At 64.1% G+C, this 22,469-nt stretch overlaps 1 protein-coding gene across 1 annotated transcript; it reads right to left on the reverse strand.

The window, feature by feature from the left end:
• Nucleotides 1-393: 393 nt before the first annotated feature.
• On the reverse strand, nt 394-22,036 carry LOC128899108 (keratin, type II cytoskeletal 7-like). Its single transcript, XM_054177348.1, has 9 exons — nt 21,809-22,036; nt 9,939-10,361; nt 8,599-8,810; nt 7,947-8,007; nt 6,756-6,851; nt 5,536-5,700; nt 4,336-4,461; nt 1,171-1,391; nt 394-430 (listed from the first exon to the last, which is right to left on the reverse strand). Exons 1-9 carry the CDS (start codon nt 22,034-22,036, stop codon nt 394-396), a joined length of 1,569 nt encoding a protein of 522 aa, XP_054033323.1.
• Between the last annotated feature and the right edge of the window lie 433 nt (nt 22,037-22,469).

Consider the following 22,469-nt stretch of genomic DNA (forward strand, 5'->3'; position numbering starts at 1 on the left):
GCTGAGGGGGGCTGGAGCCAGCCCCAGGGGGAAGGGTTTGGAGCTGAGGCAGAGCAGGGTTGGAGTGGAGCTGAGGGAGAAGCTCTGCAGCAGGAGGCTGCTGAGAGCCTGGCCCAGGCTGCCCAGGGAGGCTGTGGCTGCCTCCTGCCTGGGGGTGCTGAGGGCCAGGCTGGATGAGGCCCTGAGCAGCTGAGCCTGGCTGAGAGCAGTCCCTGGGCAGGGTGGGGAGGTTGGAAGTGGCTGAGCTCTGAGCTCCCTTCCAGGCTGAGCCACTCTGGGAGTCCTTGCCCTGCTCTGGCAGGGGGGTTGGGCTGGGTGATGCCCAGAGGTCCCTTCCAGCCCCAGCCCCTCCGTGGTGCCCTGAGGCCAGGAGGAGCAGAGGGAGCCCTGAGCTTACTCACAGGCACTCAGCAGGCTCCTGAGGCAGACCCTGCAGGGGAGGAAGGGCAGAAGGTTATCCACAGCAGCCAGGACTTGGCCTCCCCCAGCCCCCTGCACTCAAGAGTCCCAAGGTCACTGCCCCCTGCCCACTGCCCCCTGCCCCCTGCCCACTGCCCCCTGCCCACTGCCCACTGCCCCATGCCCACTGCCCACTGCCCCCTGCCCACTGCCCCCTGCCCACTGCCCCCTGCCCCCTGCCCAATGCCCCATGCCCACTGCCCACTGCCCCATGCCCACTGCCCCCTGCCCCCTGCCCACTGCCCCATGCCCCCTGCCCACTGCCCCCTGCCCACTGCCCACTGCCCCCTGCCCACTGCCCCATGCCCACTGCCCCCTGCCCCATGCCCACTGCCCCCTGCCCCCTGTCCACTGCCTCATGCCCACTGCCCACTGCCCCCTGCCTGCTGACCCCTACCCACTGCTCCCTACCCACTGCCCCCTGCCCACTGTCCCCTGTCCACTGCCCCCTGCCCCCTGCTCACTGCCTCCTGCCCACTGCTCACTGCCCACTGCCTGCTGTCCACTGCCCACACATGGTTGCAGTGGTAGCCACAGGGGGCTGCAGTGGTAGCCACAGGGGGCTGCAGTGGTAGCCAGAGGGGGCTGCAGTGGTAGCCACAGGGGGCTGCAGTGGTAGCCACAGGTGGTTCCAGTGGTAGCCACAGCTGGCTGCAGTGGTAGCCAGAGGGGGCTGCAGTGGTAGCCAGAGGGGGCTGGGGCAGTGCCTACCTCCTCTCCTCTCCCTCCAGCAGGGTCTTGTATGCTGCAATCTCGATGCCCAGAGCCAGCCTGCGGCCGAGCAGCTGCTGGCAGTCCCCCAGCATGGCAGCCAGCTCCTCCCTGGCCTTCTGCAGGGCACCCTGCAGCCCCAGCTGCTTCTCCTGGGCATCCTGCAGGGCACAGGCTCCACGCTGCTCCAGCTGCCAGAGGGAGGTCTGCAGGGAGGCCACCTGGCAGGAGGGACACCAGCAGCCCTTCAGCTCCCTGCCCTCTCCCTCCTCACATCCGCCCTGGCAGGAGGCTTTCTCCCTCCCTGCCAGAGCCCCAGCCTGGGGAACTGCTGAGGCTGTCTTCACAGCACCCAGGAGGGGCTGGAGAGGAGCCCTGGGGGTCAGCAGGTCACCCCAGGTCACAGGGGTTGGCATCCAGGAGGCTTTGGGATGGCTCCAGGGATGGAGACTCCAGCACCTCCCTGGGCAGCCCCAGGCCTCCACCACCCCTGAATGAGAGAAGTTCCTCCTCATGTTCAGCTGGAAGCTCCTAGGGTGCAGTTTGTGCCCCCTGCCCCTTGGCCTGGCCCTGGGCACCACTGAGCACAGCCTGGCCCCAGCCTCCTGCCCCCCCAGCCCTGCAGTATTGATCAGCATTGATCAGATCCCCCCTCAGGCTGCAGAGCCCCAAGCCCCTCAAGCTTTCCCCCTGAGCTGCTCCAGACCCCCTCAGCACCTTCACAGCCATCTCCTGTGCCCTCTCCAGCCAGTCCCTGCCCCTCCTGAGCTGGGGAGCCCAGAACTGGACACAGGACTCCAGGGCAAGGCAGGAGAAGCTCTCCCAGCCTGCTGGCCACAACTCTTCCTGCTGCACCCCAGCAGAGCCTTGGCCTCCTTGGCCACAAGGGCACAGTGCTGGCTCCTGGGCAGCCAAGGCTGGGGGCAGAATCTGAGAGTCATCAACTGGTGTGGGTTGAAAAAGGCCTCTGAGGTCACCCAGCCCAGCCAGCAACCCAACCATGGCCTCCAAACCATGGCCACAGGGGGCTGGAAGCACCTCCAGGGCTGGGCACTCCACCAGCACCTCCCTGGGCAGCCTGGGCCAGGCTTGCAGAACCCTTCCAGGGCAGAAGTTTCTCCTCAGGGCCAAGCTGAGCCTGCCCTGGGGCAGCCTGAGGCCATCTCCTCTGCTCCTGGCCCTTGGCCCCAGAGCCCAACCCCCCCTGGCTCCAGGCTCCTCTCAGGCACTTGCAGGGAGCCAGGAGGTCTCCCCTCAGCCTCCTCTCCTCCAGCCTCAACCCCCCCAGCTCCCTCCCCAGCCCCCTCCCCAGCTCCCTTGCCCTTCCCTGGCCCTGCTGCAGCCCTCCTGGCCCTGAGGAGCCCAAGGCTGCCCCCAGGCTGCCAGCTGTGCCCCCCCAGTGCCCAGCCCAGGGGCAGCATCCCTGCCCTGCTGCTGCTGCCCACAGCACTGCTGCTGCAGCCCAGGCTGCTGGTGGCCTCCTTGCCCCCCTGGGCTCCCCCTGGCTCCTCTCCAGCTGCTGCCCCTCAGTGTCTGTGGCTGCCAGGCCAGGTCCAACCTTCTCCCCGAGGAGAGCAGCACCCATGGGTGCTGAGTCCCTGTTGGGAGCCATGGAAGGAGCTGCTTTGGCTGCCAGGCACAAGCAGCACCCATGGGTGCTGAGTCCCTGTGGGGAGCCATGGAAGGAGCTGCTTTGGCTGCCAGGCACAAGCAGCACCCATGGGTGCTGAGTCCCTGTGGGGAGCCATGGAAGGAGCTGCTCTGGCTGCCAGGCACAAGCAGCACCCATGGGTGCTGAGTTCCTCCTGCTGATTCATTTTCCTCCCTGCTTCTCCTTGGGAGCTTTGAGCCTGCCTCAGAAGGGTTTCCTCCTGCCAGGGCTCCTGCTGCAGCCACTCTGCAAGGGGCTGTGGCTTACCCCAGGCTCTCCCCTGGTGCCTTTAGGTCTTTGCCACCATCCAAAGGGCATCAGGCAGCTGAGGATTCCTCCCTTAGAACCAGAGAATGGTCAGGGCTGGAAGGGAGCTCAAGGCTCAGCCAGCCCCAACCCCCTGCCATGGGCAGGGAGCCCTCACACCGCAGCAGGTTGCTCACAGCCACCTCCAGCCTGGCCCTCAGCACCTCCAGGGCTGAGGCTTCCAGCACCTCCCTGGGCAGCCTGTGCCAGGCTCTCACCACCCTCCTGGGGAACAACTTCTTCCTCACAGCCAACCTGAGTCTCCCCACTTCCAGTTCTGCTCCATCCCCCCCAGTCCTCTCCCTCCCTGACAGCCTCCAAAGTCCCTCCCCAGCTCTCCTGCAGCCCCCTGCAGCTCCTGGGAGGCCACCAGAAGGTCTCCTGGGAGCCTTCTCCTCTGCAGCCTGCACAACCCCAACTCCCTCAGGCTGTGCTCACAGCAGAGCAGCTCCAGCCCTCTGCTCCTCCTGCTGGCCCTGCTCTGGACACCTTCCAGCCCCTCCAGAGCCTTCCTGGAGCAGAGGCTGCAGAGCTGGCCCCAGAGCTGCAGGGGTGGTGTGAGCAGAGCTGAGCAGAGGGGCAGAATCCCCTCCCTGGCCCTGCTGGCCACACTTCTGCTGCTGCAGCCCAGGCTCTGCTTGGCTCTCTGGGCTGCAAGTGCTCCCTGCTGGCTCCTGCTGAGCCTCTCCTCCCCCAGCACCCCCAGGGCCTTTCCTTCTCCAGGCCAGTGGCAGCAGGGGCAGGTGAGGCAATGACTAGGATGGAAGGATGTAGGAAACCTGGAACCATGGAGTGGGTTTGGTTGGGGAAGGCCTTGGAGGAGCCCAGCCATGGCCTCACAGATTGCACTGGGTTGGAAAGGACCTTCCAAGGTCATCTTGAGCCCCCCCCCCTGCAGGCAGCAGGGACTCCCCCAGCTCCAGCAGGCTGCCCAGGGCCACATCAAGCTTGACCTTGAAGGTCTCCAGGGATGGAGCCTCCACCACCTCCCTGGGCAGCCTGTGCCAGGCTTCCACCACCCTGCTGGTGCAGAACTCCCTCCTGGTGCCCAGCCTGAGTCTGCCCTGCTCCAGTGCCCAACCACTGCCCCTGCTGCTCTCCCCACAGCCCCTCCTGAGCAGTCCCTCCCCCCAGCCTGCCTGGAGCTCCCCTCCAGGCATGGAGCTGCAGCTCTGAGGTCTCCCCAGAGCCTTCTCCTCTCTCCTTGCCTCCTGCTTGACATCCTCCAGGTCGTGCTGTCTGCTGTGCACCACAGATCTCAGCTCCTCCATCTCCTTCTGGTGGGACTTCAGCTCATCACAGCCTCTCCCCTTGGCCTCCTCAAGCTCCTGGAACTGGTGGTAAGGAAAGAGAGAGCTGGGGATCAGTGCTGGGAAGGGGCAGGGTGCAGGAGCCCTGCTGCTGTCCCCAGGGGGAGTCAGCCTTGGTTTGGAGAGGTCCCCAGGGCTCTGCAGCCCCTCAGACTCCCAGCAGCAGGTGGAGCTTTCCTCCTGCAGGTTCCCTGCCCAGCTCCCCTCCAGCCTCCCCATGCCTGCAATGCCCCAGCCCTGTCCCACTGTGCTCCCTGGGGCTCCCCTGCTGAGTTTGGGCTCACAGAGTTCAGCAGAATGGAGCAGCAGGTCCAGAGTTGGGTGGTGGAGACAGGAGGGAAACCTCCTCACCTGCAGTGCTGCTTTAGGCCCTGGGGGGACTGAGGAGCAAGGCTGAGATTGGAAGGGAGCTCAGAGCTCAGCCAGTTCCAACCTCCCCACCCAGCCCAGGGACTGCTCTCAGCCAGGCTCAGCTGCTCAGGGCCTCATCCAGCCTGGACCTCAGCACCCCCAGGCAGGAGGCAGCCACAGCCTCCCTGGGCAGCCTGTGCCAGGCTCTCCCCAGCCTCACTTCCTCCTCTCCCCTCTCAATCTCTCCTCTCCCAGCTCCAATCCATCTCCCCTCACCCTGCCCCTCCCCAGCCCTGTCCCAAGTCCCTGCCCAGCTCTCCTGGAGCCTCTGCAGCTCCTGGCAGCTGCTCTGAGCTCTCCCTGCAGCCTTCTCTTCTCCAGGCTCCACAGCCCCAACTGGGCCAGGATGGATGAGGTCCTCAGCACCCCCAGGCAGGAGGCAGCCACAGCCTCCCTGGGCAGCCTGGGCCAGGCTCTCAGCAGCCTCCTGCTGCAGAGCTTCTCCCTCAGCTCCACTCCAGCCCTGCTCTGCCTCAGCTCCAAACCCTTCCCCCTGGGGCTGGCTCCAGCCCCCCTCAGCCAAAGTCTCTCTGCAGCCTTCCTGCAGGATCCCTTCAGGCTCTGGCAGCAGCTCTGAGGTCCCCCTGGAGCCTTCTCCCCCCCCCAGCTCCCTCAGGCTGTGCTCCCAGCAGAGCTGCCCCAGCCCTGGCAGCCTCTCTGTGGGTGCCACCAGCAGCTGCAACTCACCCTGGGTCTGTACAGTGCCTCCAGCTCTGCTTTGGTCTTCTGAGCCACATCCTCACAGCAGCCCTGGATGCTCCTGAGGATGCTCTCCACGTCCAGGGCTCTGCTGTTGTCCATCCTCACCACCACAGAGGTGTCAGAGGGACTTCTCTCCAGCTCAGTCATCCCCTGCAGGCCATGGGCAGTGCCTGTCAGCATCTCTCTGTCCTTGCCCCTTCTTTCCAGCAGGAGCAACACCCCCAGCAGCAGTGGGGCCTGAGCTACCAGCCCAGGAGGCTGCAGCTGCTCACCAAGCAGCCTGAGGGGCTGGGGGAGGCTGAAGATCTCAAAGTCTTCCTTAGCTGTGAGTGAGGAGCAGCTGAGCCTGGGGGCAGCCTTGGGCTCCTCAGGGCCAGGAGGACTTGGAGGGCTGCAGCAGGGCCAGGGAAGGGCAAGGGAGCTGGGGAGGGAGCTGGGGGAGGGAGCTGGGGGGGTTGAGGCTGCAGGAGAGGAGGCTGAGGGGAGACCTCCTGGCTCCCTGCAAGTGTCTGAGAGGAGCCTGGAGCCAGGGGGGGTTGGGCTCTGGGGCCAAGGGCCAGGAGCAGAGGAGATGGCCTCAGGCTGCCCCAGGGTTGGCCCTGAGGAGAAACTTCTGCCCTGGAAGGGTTCTGCAAGCCTGGCCCAGGCTGCCCAGGGAGGTGCTGGTGGAGTCCCCATGCCTGGAGGGGCTCCAGAGCCCTGCAGCTGTGGTGCTGAGGGCCAGGGCTCACAGAAGGGTTGTGCTGGATGAGCTCCAAGAGCTTTGCCAGCCAGAAGGATTCTGTGGCCCTGTGCTGGGGGTGCTGGCAGCCCTCTGCTGTGAGGCCAGGCTGGGAGGGTTGGGGTTGCTCAGCCTGGAGAGGAGAAGGCTCCAGGGAGCCCTCCTGGTGGCCTTGCAGGGCTTCAGGGGGGTGCTGAGCAGAAAGCTGGGGAGGGGACAAGGAGTGAACTCAGAGAGGAGAAATGTTTGACCCTGGTGTGAGCCTGGCCCAGGCTGCCCAGAGAGGTTGGAGCTGCCCCATCCCTGGCACCATCCCAGGCCAGGTTGTTCCAGACTGCTCTGTCCCTGCTGGCTGCAGGGGAGCTGCACTGGGTGACCTCTGAAGCTCCCTCCCAACCTAAAGCATTCTCTGAGCCAAGGAATTCTCTGAGCCAAGGAGCTGGTGGCTTCCACCAAGCAGTTCTGGGGCCAGGAGCTTCCATACCTGAGCAGAGAGACCTTTCAGGAACTCCATCTCCTCCTTCAGGCTCTTCACCTTTGCCTCCAGCTCAAGCTTGGCCAGATAGAGAGAGTCTGCATCCTGGGGGAGTTGCCACACACTTAGGGTTAAACTGCTGCCTGGGAGGGCAGCTCCCTGCTGGCTGGGGAGCTCAGGCAGCATCCCTGGGGAGCTCAGGCAGCATCCCTGAGGAGCTCAGGCAGCATCCCTGAGGAGCTCAGGCAGCACCCCTGGGGAGCTCAGGCAGCACCCCTGGGGAGCTCAGGCAGCATCCCTGGGGAGCTCAGGCAGCATCCCTGGGAAGCTCAGGCAGCATCCCTGGGGAGCTCAGGCAGCATCCCTGGAGAGCTCAGGCAGCACCCCTGGGGAGCTCAGGCAGCATCCCTGGGGAGCTCAGGCAGCACCCCTGGGGAGCTCAGGCAGCATCCCTGGGGAGCTCAGGCAGCATCCCTGGGGAGCTCAGGCAGCATCCCTGGGCAGCTCAGGCAGCACCCCTGGGGAGCTCAGGCAGCATCCCTGGGAAGCTCAGGCAGCATCCCTGGGGAGCTCAGGCAGCATCCCTGGAGAGCTCAGGCAGCACCCCTGGGGAGCTCAGGCAGCATCCCTGGGGAGCTCAGGCAGCATCCCTGGGGAGCTCAGGCAGCATCCCTGGGAAGCTCAGGCAGCATCCCTGGGGAGCTCAGGCAGCATCCCTGGAGAGCTCAGGCAGCACCCCTGGGGAGCTCAGGCAGCATCCCTGGGGAGCTCAGGCAGCATCCCTGGGGAGCTCAGGCAGCATCCCTGGGGAGCAACAGCTGAGGGATCCCCAAAAGCTTCTGCTGAGCTCTTGCTTGGAGTCCCTCCTGGCTTGGGCCCCAGGAGCAGGCAGGGCAGGAGGAGAGGGAGGAGAGCAGTGCTCTTGTGCCAAGGCTGAGCTTGGACTCCCTTCTGGCAGCTCCACAGCATCCTCACTGCACCCACAGCATCCTCACTGCACCCAACCCTTCCACCCACAGCATCCTCACTGCACCCAACCCTTCCACCCACAGCATCCTCACTGCACCCAACCCTTCCACCCACAGCAGCCTCACTGCACCCACAGCATCCTCACTGCACCCACAGCATCCTCACTGCACCCAACCCTTCCACCCACAGCATCCTCACTGCACCCAACCCTTCCACCCACAGCAGCCTCACCTTGCCCAGCAGCTCAAACTCCTTCTCAGCTGCTGCACGTCGGCTCTCTTCCTGCTGGTACCTGAGGGAAGGGAAGGGAAGGGAAGGGAAGGGAAGGGAAGGGAAGGGAAGGGAAGGGAAGGGAAGGGAAGGGAAGGGAAGGGAAGGGAAGGGAAGGGAAGGGAAGGGAAGGGAAGGGAAGGGAAGGGAAGGGAAGGGAAGGGAAGGGAAGGGAAGGGAAGGGAAGGGAAGGGAAGGGAAGGGAAGGGAAGGGAAGGGAAGGGAAGGGAAGGGAAGGGAAGGGAAGGGAAGGGAAGGGAAGGGAAGGGAAGGGAAGGGAAGGGAAGGGAAGGGAAGGGAAGGGAAGGGAAGGGAAGGGAAGGGAAGGGAAGGGAAGGGAAGGGGTCAGTGACTCATTCTGAGGCTGCAGCTCCTGTCTGGGTATTTAGGGCCAGGGTGGGTTTGGATCTCATCTTCTGGAGCTGCAAGAGAGGTCCAGTGGGAGGTGTCCCTGCCCAGGGCAGGGGGGGTGAGCCTGGATGACCTTCCAGGTCCCTTCCAAGCCAAAGCATCCCAGGAATCTCTGATGGTTCTACTGACATGGAGCAAAAGAGAAGCCCCAGCAGAGAGGGTGCTGGAGCCCCCTGCCCCCGGGGGGCTTCTGCTCACTCACTTGCACCTGAACTCTTCAGCAGCCTTCTGCCCCTGGCTCAGCTCGGGCTCCATCTGCCCCTTCTCGTGCAGCAGCAGCTCCAGCTGCCCCTGCAGGCTGCAGATGAAGCTGCCAAAGGCTTCCTTGCTGTGCCTCTGGCAGGGCAGGAGCTGCTTTTGGAGCAGGGCCCATTTGGTCACCAGCCTCCTGTTCTGCTGCTCCAGATGCTGAACCTGCATTCAGAAAGCGAAGTCAGCTCGGGCAGGGGCCTGCAGTGCTCGGGGAGCAGAGGAAGAGGAGGGGGGAAGAAGGCTTCTTCTCCTCTGAGTCAGTGCCCCAGGGGTCTGCTGCACTTTGGGAGGGCAAAAGAGGGGCAATGAGATCTTCATTCACAAGGGAGGGGATCCTGACCCTCTGCTCAGACCTCCCCTGCAGCACTGCCCCCAGCCCTGGGATCCCCAGCACAGGGAGGAGCTGCAGCTGCTGGGGAGGCTCCAGAGGAGGCCACCAAGAGCAGCAGAGGCTGCAGAGCCTCCCCTGTGGGGCCAGGCTGGGAGGCTTGGGGCTGTGGAGCCTGGAGAGGAGAAGGCTGCAGGGAGAGCTCAGAGCAGCTGCCAGGAGCTGCAGAGGCTCCAGGAGAGCTGGGCAGGGACTTGGGATGAGGGCTGGGAGGGGCAGGGTGAGGGGAGATGGATTGGAGCTGGGAGAGGAGAGATTGAGAGGGGAGAGGAGGAAGTGAGGCTGGGGAGAGCCTGGCACAGGCTGCCCAGGGAGGCTGTGGCTGCCTCCTGCCTGGGGGTGCTGAGGTCCAGGCTGGATGAGGCCCTGAGCAGCCTGGGCTGAGGGGAGGGGTCCCTGGGCAGGGCAGGGGCTTGGAGCTGGCTGAGCCCTGAGCTCCCTTCCAGCCCAAATCTAAATCTCTGCACCCTGTGATCCTGCAGGGAAGTGACTCTGCTGCTCTGCCCTGCTCCAAGCAGGCCCTGGCAGCACAACCTTCATGGCAGCTGCAGATCCCATGGGATCCTGAGCTGGAGCTGCTGCTCAGCTGGCTGGCAGTGCACAAAGAGCTTTACAGAGTCTGGGGGCACAGGGGGAAGCCAAGGGTGAAGAGGCTCAGGAGGAACACCTTGGAGGCCCAGGTCCCTTCACTATCTACACCAACCCAGATGCAGCTCCTCAGAGCTCCTGGAGCAGGGTGAAAGAGCAGGAGGAGGTTCACCTGCAGCTCCTGGCGCTGGAGGTGTGCAGGGGAAAAGCAGCACCAGGCTCAGGGGAGAGGATAAGAGGAGGAGAGGAACCAAAGCCCCAGAGGCTCCCTTCACACTTAGCCCTCACTGCTGAGGCCCTGGCTCAGCTCTCACCTTGTCAATCAGGGAGGCAAACTGCTTGTTGAGGCTCTCCATCTGCTCTCCCTCCTGCTGCTGGAGCTGCTGGGGCTGGGGCTCAGCCTTCCCCCCCGGAGGCTTCAGGAGGTTCTCCTTCGCCTGCGCCGCGCCGAGCCCTCCGCTCCCGCTCCTGCCCGAGCCCTGCCTCCCCCCACCCCTGCTGCCAGGGGTGCCCCTGCACCCCCAGCCTCCCCAGAGGCCAGGAGGATCCCTCCCCCAGCCATCTGTGCCACGGAGGCTTTGGCAGCTGCGGCTCCAGGCTCCACAGCCTCTGGCCAGGGGAGCGGCGGCGGGGAAGGCGCTGCCCCGGCGGCGGCTCAGCCCGCTGGCGGCGGAGGAGGAGGAGAAGCACCTCCTGCCCTGGCAGGACCTCCCAGCTGCCAGCTGCTGGCTCATGCTGGCAGCAGGACAGGAGGAGAGAGGAGCACTGGAGGCCAGCAGAAGCATTCAGCTCCCTGCAAGGGGCTCCTCAGCTCCACCACCCCTGAGCTGCCTTCCTTTATAGGCGGCGGAGCAGCAGGGCTTGGCCGGGGCAGGGGAATGACTCCCTTGGGGCTTTGCCTCCCTTGGGGCTTTGCCTCTCCTGGGAGCAGCTTGCTGGGCTGAAAATCTGCAAAGCTCAGGCAGGGCTCTGGAGGTTTGTGAAATCCTCTGGAATTCTGCTGCTCCCAAAGTGCTTTGCTGGCCTGCCCAGCTCTGAGCATCCCAGGGGCTGGGGCTGGAGAGGCTTCGGCCTTGGGTTTGGTTCCTCCTCACTCCTCGACTTAATTAGAGCCTAGGAAGTGGCCTTGAGAGCAGCTCCTGTGTCAAGGACAGGCTGGGGTGGGACAGTCCAGGAGAGCCTGGGACAGAACATTCCAGGAGAGGCTGGGATAGAACATTCCAGGAGAGGCTGGGGTGGGACAGCCAAGGAGAGCCTGGGGTGGGACAGCCAAGGAGAGCCTGGGGTGGGACAGCCAAGGACAGCCTGGGGTGGGACAGCCAAGGAGAGCCTGGGGTGGGACAGCCAAGGAGAGCCTGGGGTGGGACAGCCAAGGAGAGTCTGGGGTGGGACAGCCAAGGAGAGCCTGGGGTGGGACACCAAGGACAATCTGGGGTGGGACAGCCAAGGACAGCCTGGGGTGGGACAGCCAAGGAGAGTCTGGGGTGGGACACCAAGGACAATCTGGGGTGGGACAGCCAAGGACAGCCTGGGGTGGGACAGCCAAGGAGAGCCTGGGGTGGGACAGCCAAGGACAGCCTGGGGTGGGACAGCCAAGGACAATCTGAGGTGGGACAGCCAAGGACAATCTGGGGTGGGACAGCCAAGGAGAGCCTGGGGTGGGACAGCCAAGGACAATCTGAGGTGGGACAGCCAAGGAGAGTCTGAGGTGGGACACCAAGGAGAGCCTGGGGTGGGACAGCCAAGGAGAGCCTGGGGTGGGACAGCCAAGGAGAGCCTGGGGTGGGACAGCCAAGGAGAGTCTGGGGTGGGACAGCCAAGGAGAGCCTGGGGTGGGACAGCCAAGGACAGCCTGGGGTGGGACAGCCAAGGAGAGTCTGGGGTGGGACAGCCAAGGACAGCCTGGGGTGGGACAGCCAAGGAGAGTCTGGGGTGGGACAGCCAAGGACAATCTGGGGTGGGACAGCCAAGGACAGTCTGGGGTGGGACAGCCAAGGAGAGCCTGGGGTGGGACAGCCAAGGACAATCTGGGGTGGGACAGCCAAGGAGAGCCTGGGGTGGGACAGCCAAGGACACTCTGGGGTGGGACAGCCAAGGACAGTCTGGGGTGGGACAGCCAAGGAGAGCCTGGGGTGGGACAGCCAAGGACAGCCTGGGGTGGGACAGCCAAGGAGAGCCTGGGGTGGGACAGCCAAGGACACTCTGGGGTGGGACAGCCAAGGACACTCTGGGGTGGGACAGCCAAGGAGAGTCTGGGGTGGGACAGCCAAGGAGAGCCTGGGGTGGGACAGCCAAGGACAATCTGGGGTGGGACAGCCAAGGAGAGCCTGGGGTGGGACAGCCAAGGAGAGCCTGGGGTGGGACAGCCAAGGAGAGCCTGGGGTGGGACAGCCAAGGAGAGCCTGGGGTGGGACAGCCAAGGAGAGCCTGGGATAGAACCTCTAAGGAGAGTCTGGGGTGGACAGGAGGATCCATGAGGCACAGGGCTGGGGGGCTGGGAAGCTCTCCATGGCCCTGGACACTTCAAATTCCTCCTTGTGGTAGAAGAGGGCAAAATGCTTCGTGCAGTGAACAGCCCTGAACACATCCCAGAGCCACAGAGTGGCTCAGCCTGGAAGGGAGCTCAGAGCTCAGCCACTTCCAAGCTCCCCCCCTGTGCCCAGGGACTGCTCTCAGCCAGGCTCAGCTGCTCAGGGCCTCATCCAGCCTGGCCCTCAGCACCCCCAGGCAGGAGGCAGCCACAGCCTCCCTGGGCAGCCTGGGCCAGGCTCTCAGCAGCCTCCTGCTGCAGAGCTTCTCCCTCAGCTCCACTCCAGCCCTGCTCTGCCTCAGCTCCAAACCCTTCCCCCTGGGGCTGGCTCCAGCCCCCCTCAGCCAAAGTCTCTCTGCAGCCTTCCTGCAGGATCCCTTCAGGCTCTGGGGGCAGCTCTGAGGTCCCCCTGGAGCCTTCTCCCCTCTGGGCTGCACAGCCCCAGCTCCCTCAGGCTGTGCTCCCAGCAGAGCTGCTCCAGCCCTGGCAGCCTCTCTGTGGCCTCCCCTGGGCTCCCCCCAGCAGCTCTGTGGCCTCCTGCTGCTGGGGACAGCAGGGCTGGAGGCAGGGTTGGAGGTTGGCTGCCAGCAGGGCAGAGCCCAGGGGCAGGATCCCCCCTGCTGCCCACCCTGCTCTGCCTGCAGCCAGCTCAGGGTTGGCTGCAGGAGGACTCTGCTGGCTCCTGGCCTCGGTGAACCTCACACCTCCAGACTCCCTTGGAGGAGCTGGAGCTGGATGTGGCTCTGAGCAGCCTGATGTGGCTGCAGAGCTCCCAGCTGGCTGCAGGGGGTTGGAGCAGGGGAGCTCTAAAGGTCCCTCCCGGCCCAAAGCCCTCCGGGATCCCAGGGCAATGAACAGCTCCAAAGCACAAAGCTCTGCTCTGCCTGCTTGGGAATCATCCAGCTGGGAGCAGTGGGGGGCTGGACCCTGCTGGCCTTGGGACCCCTCAGAGCCCCTTCACTCCTGCAGCTGCTCTGCTCCTGGCCCAGCTCCTCCCCACCAAAACCTTTGCAGAGCTCAAGGGCAAGCACAGCAAAAAGCTTTACCAGAGCTGCTTGGGAGAGCAGGGAGGGGAAAGGCTCAGAGGCTGGGGGGAGATCTCCTGGGGGGCTGGGGAGATCTGCTGAGGGGCTGAGGAGATCTCCTGAGGGGCTGAGGAGATCTGCCGAGGAGATCTGCTGAGGGGCTGAGGAGATCTGCTGAGGAGATCTGCTGAGGAGATCTGCTGAGGGGCTGGGGAGATCTGCTGAGGAGATCTGCTGAGGGGCTGGGGAGATCTGCTGAGGGGTTGAGGAGATCTGCTGAGGGGCTGAGGAGATCTGCTGAGATCTGCTGAGGGGCTGAGGAGATCTGCTGAGGAGATCTGCTGAGGGGCTGGGGAGATCTGCTGAGGGGTTGAGGAGATCTGCTGAGGGGCTGGGGAGATCTCCTGAGGGGCTGAGGAGATCTGCTGAGGGGATGGGGAGATCTGTTCAGGGGATGGAGAGATCTCCTGAGGGGCTGAGATCTCCTGAGGGGCTGAGGGGAGATCTGCTGAGGGGATGGAGAGATCTCCTGAGGAGCTGAGAGGAGATCTGCTGAGGGGCTGAGATCTGCTGAGGGGCTGAGATCTGCTGAGAGGCTGAGGGGAGATCTGCTGAGGAGCTGAGAGGAGATCTGCTGAGGGGCTGAAGAGGTCTCCTGAGAGGCTGAGGCAGCCTCAGGTGGAGCCCTGCTGCCACCTCAGCTCCTGCAGCTCCCTGCCAAAGCCTCCTTGGACCCTCAGAGGCCAAAGCTTTGCTCCCTGCTGCTTCCTCCCTGCCTGGGCTGGGTTGGAGCTCAGAGCTCAGCCAGTTCCAAGCTCCCTGCCAGGGCCAGGACCCCTTCCCAGCAGCCTCTCCCAGCCTGGCCTCGTCCCCTCAGCCTCTCCCCAGGCTCAGAGCTCTTTGGTTTGAGCTTTCAGCTCCCCAGAGATCCTGGGGCCAGGGAATGGTTTTCTTGCTGGGCAAAAAGACCTTTGGGATCATCGAGGCCAAAGATGATCTCAGCCCAGCAAGCCTGGGGCTGGACCATGGCCCTCAGCACCACCTGCCCCAGGCCCTGGAGCACCTCCAGGGGAGCTGGGGGCCAAGAGAGGAGAGAAGGGAAGAGAGTCACTGAGCTGCCTGGGGAGGCTTGGGTTGAACAGGAGCCCCCCTGGCTCCAGGCTCCTCTCAGGCACTGGCAGGGAGCCAGGAGGTCTCCCCTCAGCCTCCTCTCCTCCAGCCTCAACCCCCCCAGCCCCTTCCCCAGCTCCCTTGCCCTTCCCTGGCCCTGCTGCAGCCCTCCAAGTCCTCCTGGCCCTGAGGAGCCCAAGGCTGCCCCCAGGCTGCCAGCTGTGCCCCCCCAGTGCCCAGCCCAGGGGCTCCATCCCTGCCCTGCTGCTGCTGCCCACAGCACTGCTGCTGCAGCCCAGGCTGCTGGTGGCCTCCTTGCCCCCCTGGGCCCCCCCTGGCTCCTCTCCACCTGCTGACACCAACCTCCCCCCCCAGGCTGCCAGCTGTGGCCACCCCAGTGCCCAGCCCAGGGGCTCCATCCCTGCCCTGCTGCTGAGCTTGTGACCTTCACTCATTTCCCAGCTTTTTGCCAAAGAAGGCAGGAGGCAAATTCCTCTCTGGCCACAGAGAGAGCTGGAGCCCAAAACTCCACCAGCCAGAGCCTGCTGTGGAGGTTCTGTGGCACCCTGGCACAGCAGCTGGCTCCCACTAGGTGGTGGCATCTAACGTGTCTTGAGCCTCCCTTCCCACACAGGCTCTTGGCTCCTGCTGGTGACAGAGGAGGAGAGGCTCAGCAGGAGCCAGCAGGGAGCACTTGCAGCCCAGAGAGCCAAGCAGAGCCTGGGCTGCAGCAGCAGAAGTGTGGCCAGCAGGGCCAGGGAGGGGATTCTGCCTCTCTGCTCCGCTCTGCTCACACCACCCCTGCAGCTCTGGGGCCAGCTCTGCAGCCTCTGCTCCAGGAAGGCTCTGGAGGGGCTGGAAGGTGTCCAGAGCAGGGCCAGCAGGAGGAGCAGAGGGCTGGAGCTGCTCTGCTGTGAGCACAGCCTGAGGGAGTTGGGGTTGTGCAGGCTGCAGAGGAGAAGGCTCCCAGGAGACCTTCTGGTGGCCTCCCAGGGGCTGCAGGGGGCTGCAGGAGAGCTGGGGAGGGACTTTGGAGGCTGTCAGGGAGGGAGAGGACTGGGGGGATGGAGCAGAACTGGAAGTGGGGAGACTCAGATTGGCTGTGAGGAGGAAGTTGTTCCCCAGGAGGGTGGTGAGAGCCTGGCACAGGCTGCCCAGGGAGGTGCTGGAAGCCTCAGCCCTGGAGGTGCTGAGGGCCAGGCTGGAGGTGGCTGTGAGCAACCTGCTGTGGTGTGAGGGCTCCCTGCCCATGGCAGGGGGTTGGGGCTGGCTGAGCCCTGAGCTCCCTTCCAGCCCTGGGACTCTTTGCATCAGAAGTGCAGGAGCAGCATCCAGGTGGCAGAAAGCAGCAGGGGACACAGCCCTGAGCTCCCCACCTGGAGGCTGCACCTCTGAGCTCTGGTGGTGGAAAGTCAGTCATGGAATGGGTTGGGCTGGAAAGGAGCTCCAGGCTCAGCCAGCTCCAAGCCCCTGCCATGCCCAGGGACACCTCCCCCCAGCCCAGGCTGCTCAGGGCCTCATCCAGCCTGGCCCTCAGCACCCCCAGGCAGGAGGCAGCCACAGCCTCCCTGGGCAGCCTGTGCCAGGCTCTCCCCAGCCTCACTTCCTCCTCTCCCCTCTCAATCTCTCCTCTCCCAGCTCCAATCCATCTCCCCTCACCCTGCCCCTCCCAGCCCTCATCCCAGGTCCCTGCCCAGCTCTCCTGGAGCCTCTGCAGCTCCTGGCAGCTGCTCTGAGCTCTCCCTGCAGCCTTCTCCTCTCCAGGCTGCACAGCCCCAAGCCTCCCAGCCTGGCCCCACAGGGGAGGCTCTGCAGCCTCTGCTGCTCTTGGTGGCCTCCTCTGGAGCCTCTCCAGCAGCTCCAGGTCCTCCCTGTGCTGGGGGGAGACCTCCTGGCTCCCTGCAAGTGCCTGAGAGGAGCCTGGAGCCAGGGGGGAGTTGGGCTCTGGGGCCAAGGGCCAGGACAAGAGGGGATGGCCTCAGGCTGCCCCAGGGGAGGCTCAGGGTGGACATGAGGAACAATCTCATCCCAGGGAAGGTTCCCAAGGCTTGGCTCAGGCTGCCCAAGGTGGTGCCCATGGAGTCCCCATGCCTGGGGGGGTTTCACAGCCAGCCCAGTGTGGGGCTGGGGCCATGGCTCAGTGGTGTTGGCTCAGCAGCAGTGGAAGCCTTGGGAGCTCAGGGTGAGAGCTTGGGCTGGGTGATCCCCAAGGACTCCTCCAAGGCCAAGAGCTCTATGAAACCCTTCAAGCCCTGTGAAGAGCTCTTCCAAACCCTCCCCAAGCCAGGCCAGGCCCTGCCCTCCCCCAGAGCAAGACACAGACACAGCAGGCTGAGCTTCAAGCTTTTAGTGACCACAGAGGGAGAGGATCCAAGCAGCCTGAGCTGCTCAGAGAAAGCCCAAGGGGAGAGCAGCAACCCTCCCAGCATGGCCCTGGCCCAGGGCTGTGTGCTTGGAGGCTTCCAGAGGTGGCTGTGCAGGGGGGGGAGGGAGCTTGAGGGGGTGTGAGAGCCAGGGGGCAGCAGGCAGAGGTGGGCAGGAAGCCAACCTCCCCCTGGCAGGGAGGGGAACCCTCTCTCCCCATCCCGCTGGCAGCATCCAGGGATCAGCTGTGGGAGGCAGCCCCTGAGCCCCTTCCCTAGGCAGCTCTGTAGTCCTGCCCCTGAGCACAGCCTCCCTCCCTGCTGCAGCCCCCAGCCCCACAACCCCCTGCCCCCCTCAGAGCAGTCCCCCCTGCAGCACCACAGCCTCCACTGCCTGCTCAGCAGGCAGCTCCAGAGCTGGATCCATCCCAGCCAGAGCTATGGCCACCCCCATAGCCTGAGTCCCCCTCATGCCCTGAGCCTCCCCCATAGCCTGAGCCTCCCTCATACCCTGAGCCTCCCTCATAGCCTGAGCCTCCCTCATACCCTGAGCCTCCCTCATAGCCTGAGCCTCCCTCATAGCCTGAGCTTCCTCCATACCCTGAGCCTCCCTCATGCCCTGAGCCTCCCTCATACCCTGAGCCTCCCCCATAGCCTGAGCCCCCCCCCATAGCCTGAGCCCCCCCCATAGCCTGAGCCCCCCCCATAGCCTGAGCCTCCCTCATAGCCTGAGCCTCCTCCTCCTCCTCCAGAGGCAGAACCTCTCCTACCAGAGCTGCTCCCTCCACCCCTAGAGCTGGAGCCCCAACCCCCAGAGCTATGGCCACCCCCAGATGCAGAGCCTCCCTCATAGCCTGAGCCTCCTCCTCCAGCACCTCCAGAGCTGGAGCCTCCACTGCCATAGCTGCCTCCACCTCCAATTCCAGAGCTGGAGCCTCTCCTGCCAGAGCTGGCACCACCATACCCTGAGCCTCCTCCATAGCTGCACTCACCACTGCCAGAGCTTCCTCCTCCAATTCCAGAGCTGGAGCCTCTCCTGCCAGAGCTTCCTCCTCCAGACCCTGAGCCTGCTCCACCCCCTGAGCTTCCTCCATAGCCTGAGCCTCCTCCTCCAGCACCTCCATAGCTGGAGCCTCCACTGCCATAGCTGCCTCCACCTCCAATTCCAGAGCTGGAGCCTCTCCTGCCAGAGCTGGCACCACCATACCCTGAGCCTCCTCCATAGCTGCACTCACCACTGCCAGAGCTTCCTCCTCCTCCACTGCCATAACTTCCTCCTCCTGTACCTCCAGAGATGGAGCCTCTCCTGCTGGAGCTTCCTCCTCCTCCAGAGCTGGAGCCTCTCCTGCCAGAGCTTCCTCCTCCATACCCTGAGCCTCCTCCACCTCCAGCACCTCCATAGCTGGAGCCTCCACTGCCATAGCTGCCTCCAGTTCCAGAGCTGGAGCCTCTCCTGCCAGAGCTAATTCCACCCCCAGAGCTCAGCCCTGCACTGCTGGGACTGCATCTGCCACTGCCTGAGCCTCCTCCAGAGATGGAGCCTCTCCTGCCAGAGCTTCCTCCTCCATACCCTGAGCCTGCTCCACCCCCTGAGCTTCCTCCATAGCCTGAGCCTCCTCCTCCAGCACCTCCAGAGCTGGAGCCTCCAGTGCCATAGCTGCCTCCTCCTCCAGAGATGGAGCCCCTCCTGCCAGAGCTGGCAGCACCATACCCTGAGCCTCCTCCAGAGCTGGAGCCTCCACTGCCAGAGCTTCCTCCTCCTGTACCTCCAGAGATGGAGCCTCTCCTGCTGGAGCTTCCTCCTCCTCCACTGCCATAACTTCCTCCTCCAGCACCTCCATAGCTGGAGCCTCCACTGCCATAGCTGCCTCCTCCTCCATAGCTTGAGCTTCCTCCTCCTCCAGAGCTGGAGCCTCTCCTGCCAGAGCTGGCACCACCATACCCTGAGCCTCCTCCATAGCTGCACTCACCACTGCCAGAGCTTCCTCCAGCACCTCCAGAGCTGGAGCCTCCACTGCCATAGCTGCCTCCAATTCCAGAGCTGGAGCCTCTCCTGCCAGAGCTAATTCCACCCCCAGAGCTCAGCCCTGCACTGCTGGGACTGCATCTGCCACTGCCTGAGCCTCCTCCAGAGATGGAGCCTCCAGTGCCAGAGCTTCCTCCTCCAGCACCTCCATAGCTGGAGCCTCCACTGCCATAGCTGCCTCCACCTCCAATTCCAGAGCTGGAGCCTCTCCTGCCAGAGCTGGCACCACCATACCCTGAGCCTCCTCCATAGCTGCACTCACCACTGCCAGAGCTTCCTCCTCCTCCACTGCCATAACTTCCTCCTCCTGTACCTCCAGAGATGGAGCCTCTCCTGCTGGAGCTTCCTCCTCCTCCAGAGCTGGAGCCTCTCCTGCCAGAGCTTTCACCTCCATACCCTGAGCCTCCTCCTCCAGCACCTCCATAGCTGGAGCCTCCACTGCCATAGCTTCCTCCTCCAATTCCAGAGCTGGAGCCTCTCCTGCCAGAGCTAATTCCACCCCCAGAGCTCAGCCCTGCACTGCTGGGACTGCATCTGCCACTGCCTGAGCCTCCTCCAGAGCTGGAGCCTCCGCTGCCATAGCTTCCTCCACCTCCTCCAGAGATGGAGCCTCTCCTGCCAGAGCTTTCACCTCCATAGCCTGAGCCTCCACCTCCTCCAGCACCTCCATAACTGGAGCCTCCACTGCCATAGCTTCCTCCTCCTCCACTGCCATAACTTCCTCCTCCAGTACCTCCAGAGCTGGAGCCTCTCCTGCCAGAGCTGGCACCACCATACCCTGAGCCTCCTCCATAGCTGCACTCAGCACTGCCAGAGCTTCCTCCAGCACCTCCATAGCTGGAGCCTCCAATGCCATAGCTGCCACCTCCTCCACTGCCATAGCTTCCTCCACTTCCAATTCCAGAGCTGGAGCCTCTCCTGCCAGAGCTTCCTCCTCCATACCCTGAGCCTCCTCCAGAGCTAGAGCCTCCGCTGCCATAGCTTTCACCTCCATATCCTGAGCCTCCTCCTCCAGCACCTCCATAGCTGGAGCCTCCACTTCCATAGCTTCCTCCTCCAATTCCAGAGCTGGAGCCTCTCCTGCCAGAGCTAATTCCACCCCCAGAGCTCAGCCCTGCACTGCTGGGACTGCATCTGCCACTGCCTGAGCCTCCTCCAGAGCTGGAGCCTCTCCTGCCAGAGCTGGCACCACCATACCCTGAGCCCCCTCCATAGCTGCACTCAGCACTGCCAGAGCTTCCTCCAGAGCTGGAGCCTCCACTGCCATAGCTGCCACCTCCTCCATAGCTTGAGCTTCCTCCTCCTCCAGAGATGGAGCCTCTCCTGCCAGAGCTTTCACCTCCATAGCCTGAGCCTCCTCCTCCAGCACCTCCAGAGCTGGAGCCTCCACTGCCATAGCTTCCTCCTCCAATTCCAGAGCTGGAGCCTCTCCTGCCAGAGCTGGCACCACCATACCCTGAGCCTCCTCCATAGCTGCACTCACCACTGCCAGAGCTTCCTCCAGCACCTCCAGAGCTGGAGCCTCCACTGCCATAGCTGCCTCCAATTCCAGAGCTGGAGCCTCTCCTGCCAGAGCTAATTCCACCCCCAGAGCTCAGCCCTGCACTGCTGGGACTGCATCTGCCACTGCCTGAGCCTCCTCCAGAGATGGAGCCTCTCCTGCCAGAGCTTCCTCCTCCATACCCTGAGCCTCCTCCATAGCTGCACTCACCACTGCCAGAGCTTCCTCCTCCAGAGCTGGAGCCTGCACTGCCAGAGCTTGCTCCACCATATCCAGAGCCTCCTCCTCCTCCAGAGCTGCACCCACCACTGCCAGAGCTGGAGGCCCAACCCCCAGAGCTTTGGCTGCTTCCAGAGCTTTGGCCACCTCCAGACATGGAGCCTCCTCCAGAGCTGGAGCCTCTCCTGCCACAGCTGCTGCCTCCTCCAGAGCTGATCCCTGCACCATGGGAACTGCAGCTGCCAGAGCTGGAGCCCCAACGCCCAGAGCTTTGGCTGCTTCCAGAGCTTTGGCCACCTCCAGAGCCTGAGCTTCCTCCTCCAGAGCTGGAGCCTCCTCCAGAGCTGATCCCTGCACCGTGGGGACTGCATCTGCCTGAGCTGGAGCCCCAACCCCCAGAGCTTTGGCTGCTTCCAGAGCTTTGGCCACCTCCAGAGCCTGAGCTTCCTCCTCCAGACATGGAGCCTCCTCCAGAGCTGGAGCCTCTCCTGCCACAGCTTTGGCCACCCCCAGAGCTGATCCCTGCACTGTGGGAACTGCAGCTGCCAGAGCTGGAGCCCCAACCCCCAGAGCTTTGGCCACCTCCAGAGCTTCCTCCACCTCCTCCAGAGATTGAGCCTTTCCCCCCAGAGCTTTGGCCACCTCCAGAGCTTCCTCCCCCTCCAGACACAGATCCTATCCCACCAGAGCTGCTGCCACCCCCAGAGCTTCCTCCACCCCCATAGCCTTTGCTTCCTCCTCCTCCTGCTCCTCCTCCAGAGATGGATCCTTTCCCCCCTGAGATGCTGCCACCCCCAGAGCTTCCTCCCCCTCCAGACATGGAGCCTCCACTGCCTGAGCCTCCTCCTCCTTTACAGCTGGAGCCTCCATAGCCTGAGCTTCCTCCTCCTGAGATTGAGCCTTTCCCACCAGAGCTGCTGCCACCTCCAGAGCTTCCTCCATAGCCTTTGCCTCCTCCTCCTCCCCCACCACAAATGGAGCCTCCATAGCCTGAGCTTCCTCCTCCTCCTCCTCCTGAGATTGAGCCTTTCCCCCCAGAGCTTCCTCCCCCTCCAGACACAGATCCTATCCCCCCAGAGCTGCTGCCACCTCCAGAGCTTCCTCCATAGCCTTTGCCTCCTCCTCCTCCCCCACCACAAATGGAGCCCCCACTGCCAGAGCTGGATCCCCACCCTCCAGAGCTTCCTCCATAGCCTTTACCTCCTCCTCCTCCTCCCCCACCACAAATGGAGCCCCCACTACCAGAGCTGGAGCCCCAACCCCCAGAGCTTCCTCCACCTCCATACCCTGAGCTTCCTCCTCCTCCTCCTCCAGAGATGGAGCCTTTCCCCCCAGAGATGCTGCCACCCCCAGAGCTTCCTCCCCCTCCAGACATGGAGCCTCCACTGCCTGAGCCTCCTCCTCCTTTACAGCTGGAGCCTCCATACCCTGAGCTTCCTCCACCTCCTCCTCCTCCTCCTGAGATTGAGCCTTTCCCACCAGAGCTGCTGCCACCTCCAGAGCTTCCTCCATAGCCTTTGCCTCCTCCTCCACCACCACCACAAATGGAGCCTCCATAGCCTGAGCTTCCTCCTCCTCCTCCTCCTGAGATTGAGCCTTTCCCCCCAGAGCTGCTGCCACCTCCAGAGCTTCCTCCATAGCCTTTGCCTCCTCCTCCTCCTCCCCCACCACAAATGGAGCCCCCACTGCCAGAGCTGGAGCCCCAACCCCCAGAGCTTCCTCCACCTCCATACCCTTTGCTTCCTCCTCCTCCTCCTCCTCCAGAGATGGATCCTTTCCCCCCAGAGATGCTTCCACCCCCAGACATGGAGCCTCCACTGCCTGAGCCTCCACCTCCTTTACAGCTGGAGCCTCCATACCCTGAGCTTCCTCCTCCTCCTCCTCCTGAGATTGAGCCTTTCCCCCCAGAGCTGCTGCCACCCCCAGAGCTTCCTCCATAGCCTTTGCCTCCTTCTCCACCACCACCACAAATGGAGCCTCCATAGCCTGAGCTTCCTCCTCCTCCTCCTCCTGAGATTGAGCCTTTCCCCCCAGAGCTGCTGCCACCCCCAGAGCTTCCTCCATAGCCTTT

This window comes from Dryobates pubescens, chromosome 40, assembly GCF_014839835.1.
Source record: "Dryobates pubescens isolate bDryPub1 chromosome 40, bDryPub1.pri, whole genome shotgun sequence".
NCBI classification, from domain to species: Eukaryota; Metazoa; Chordata; class Aves; order Piciformes; family Picidae; genus Dryobates; species Dryobates pubescens.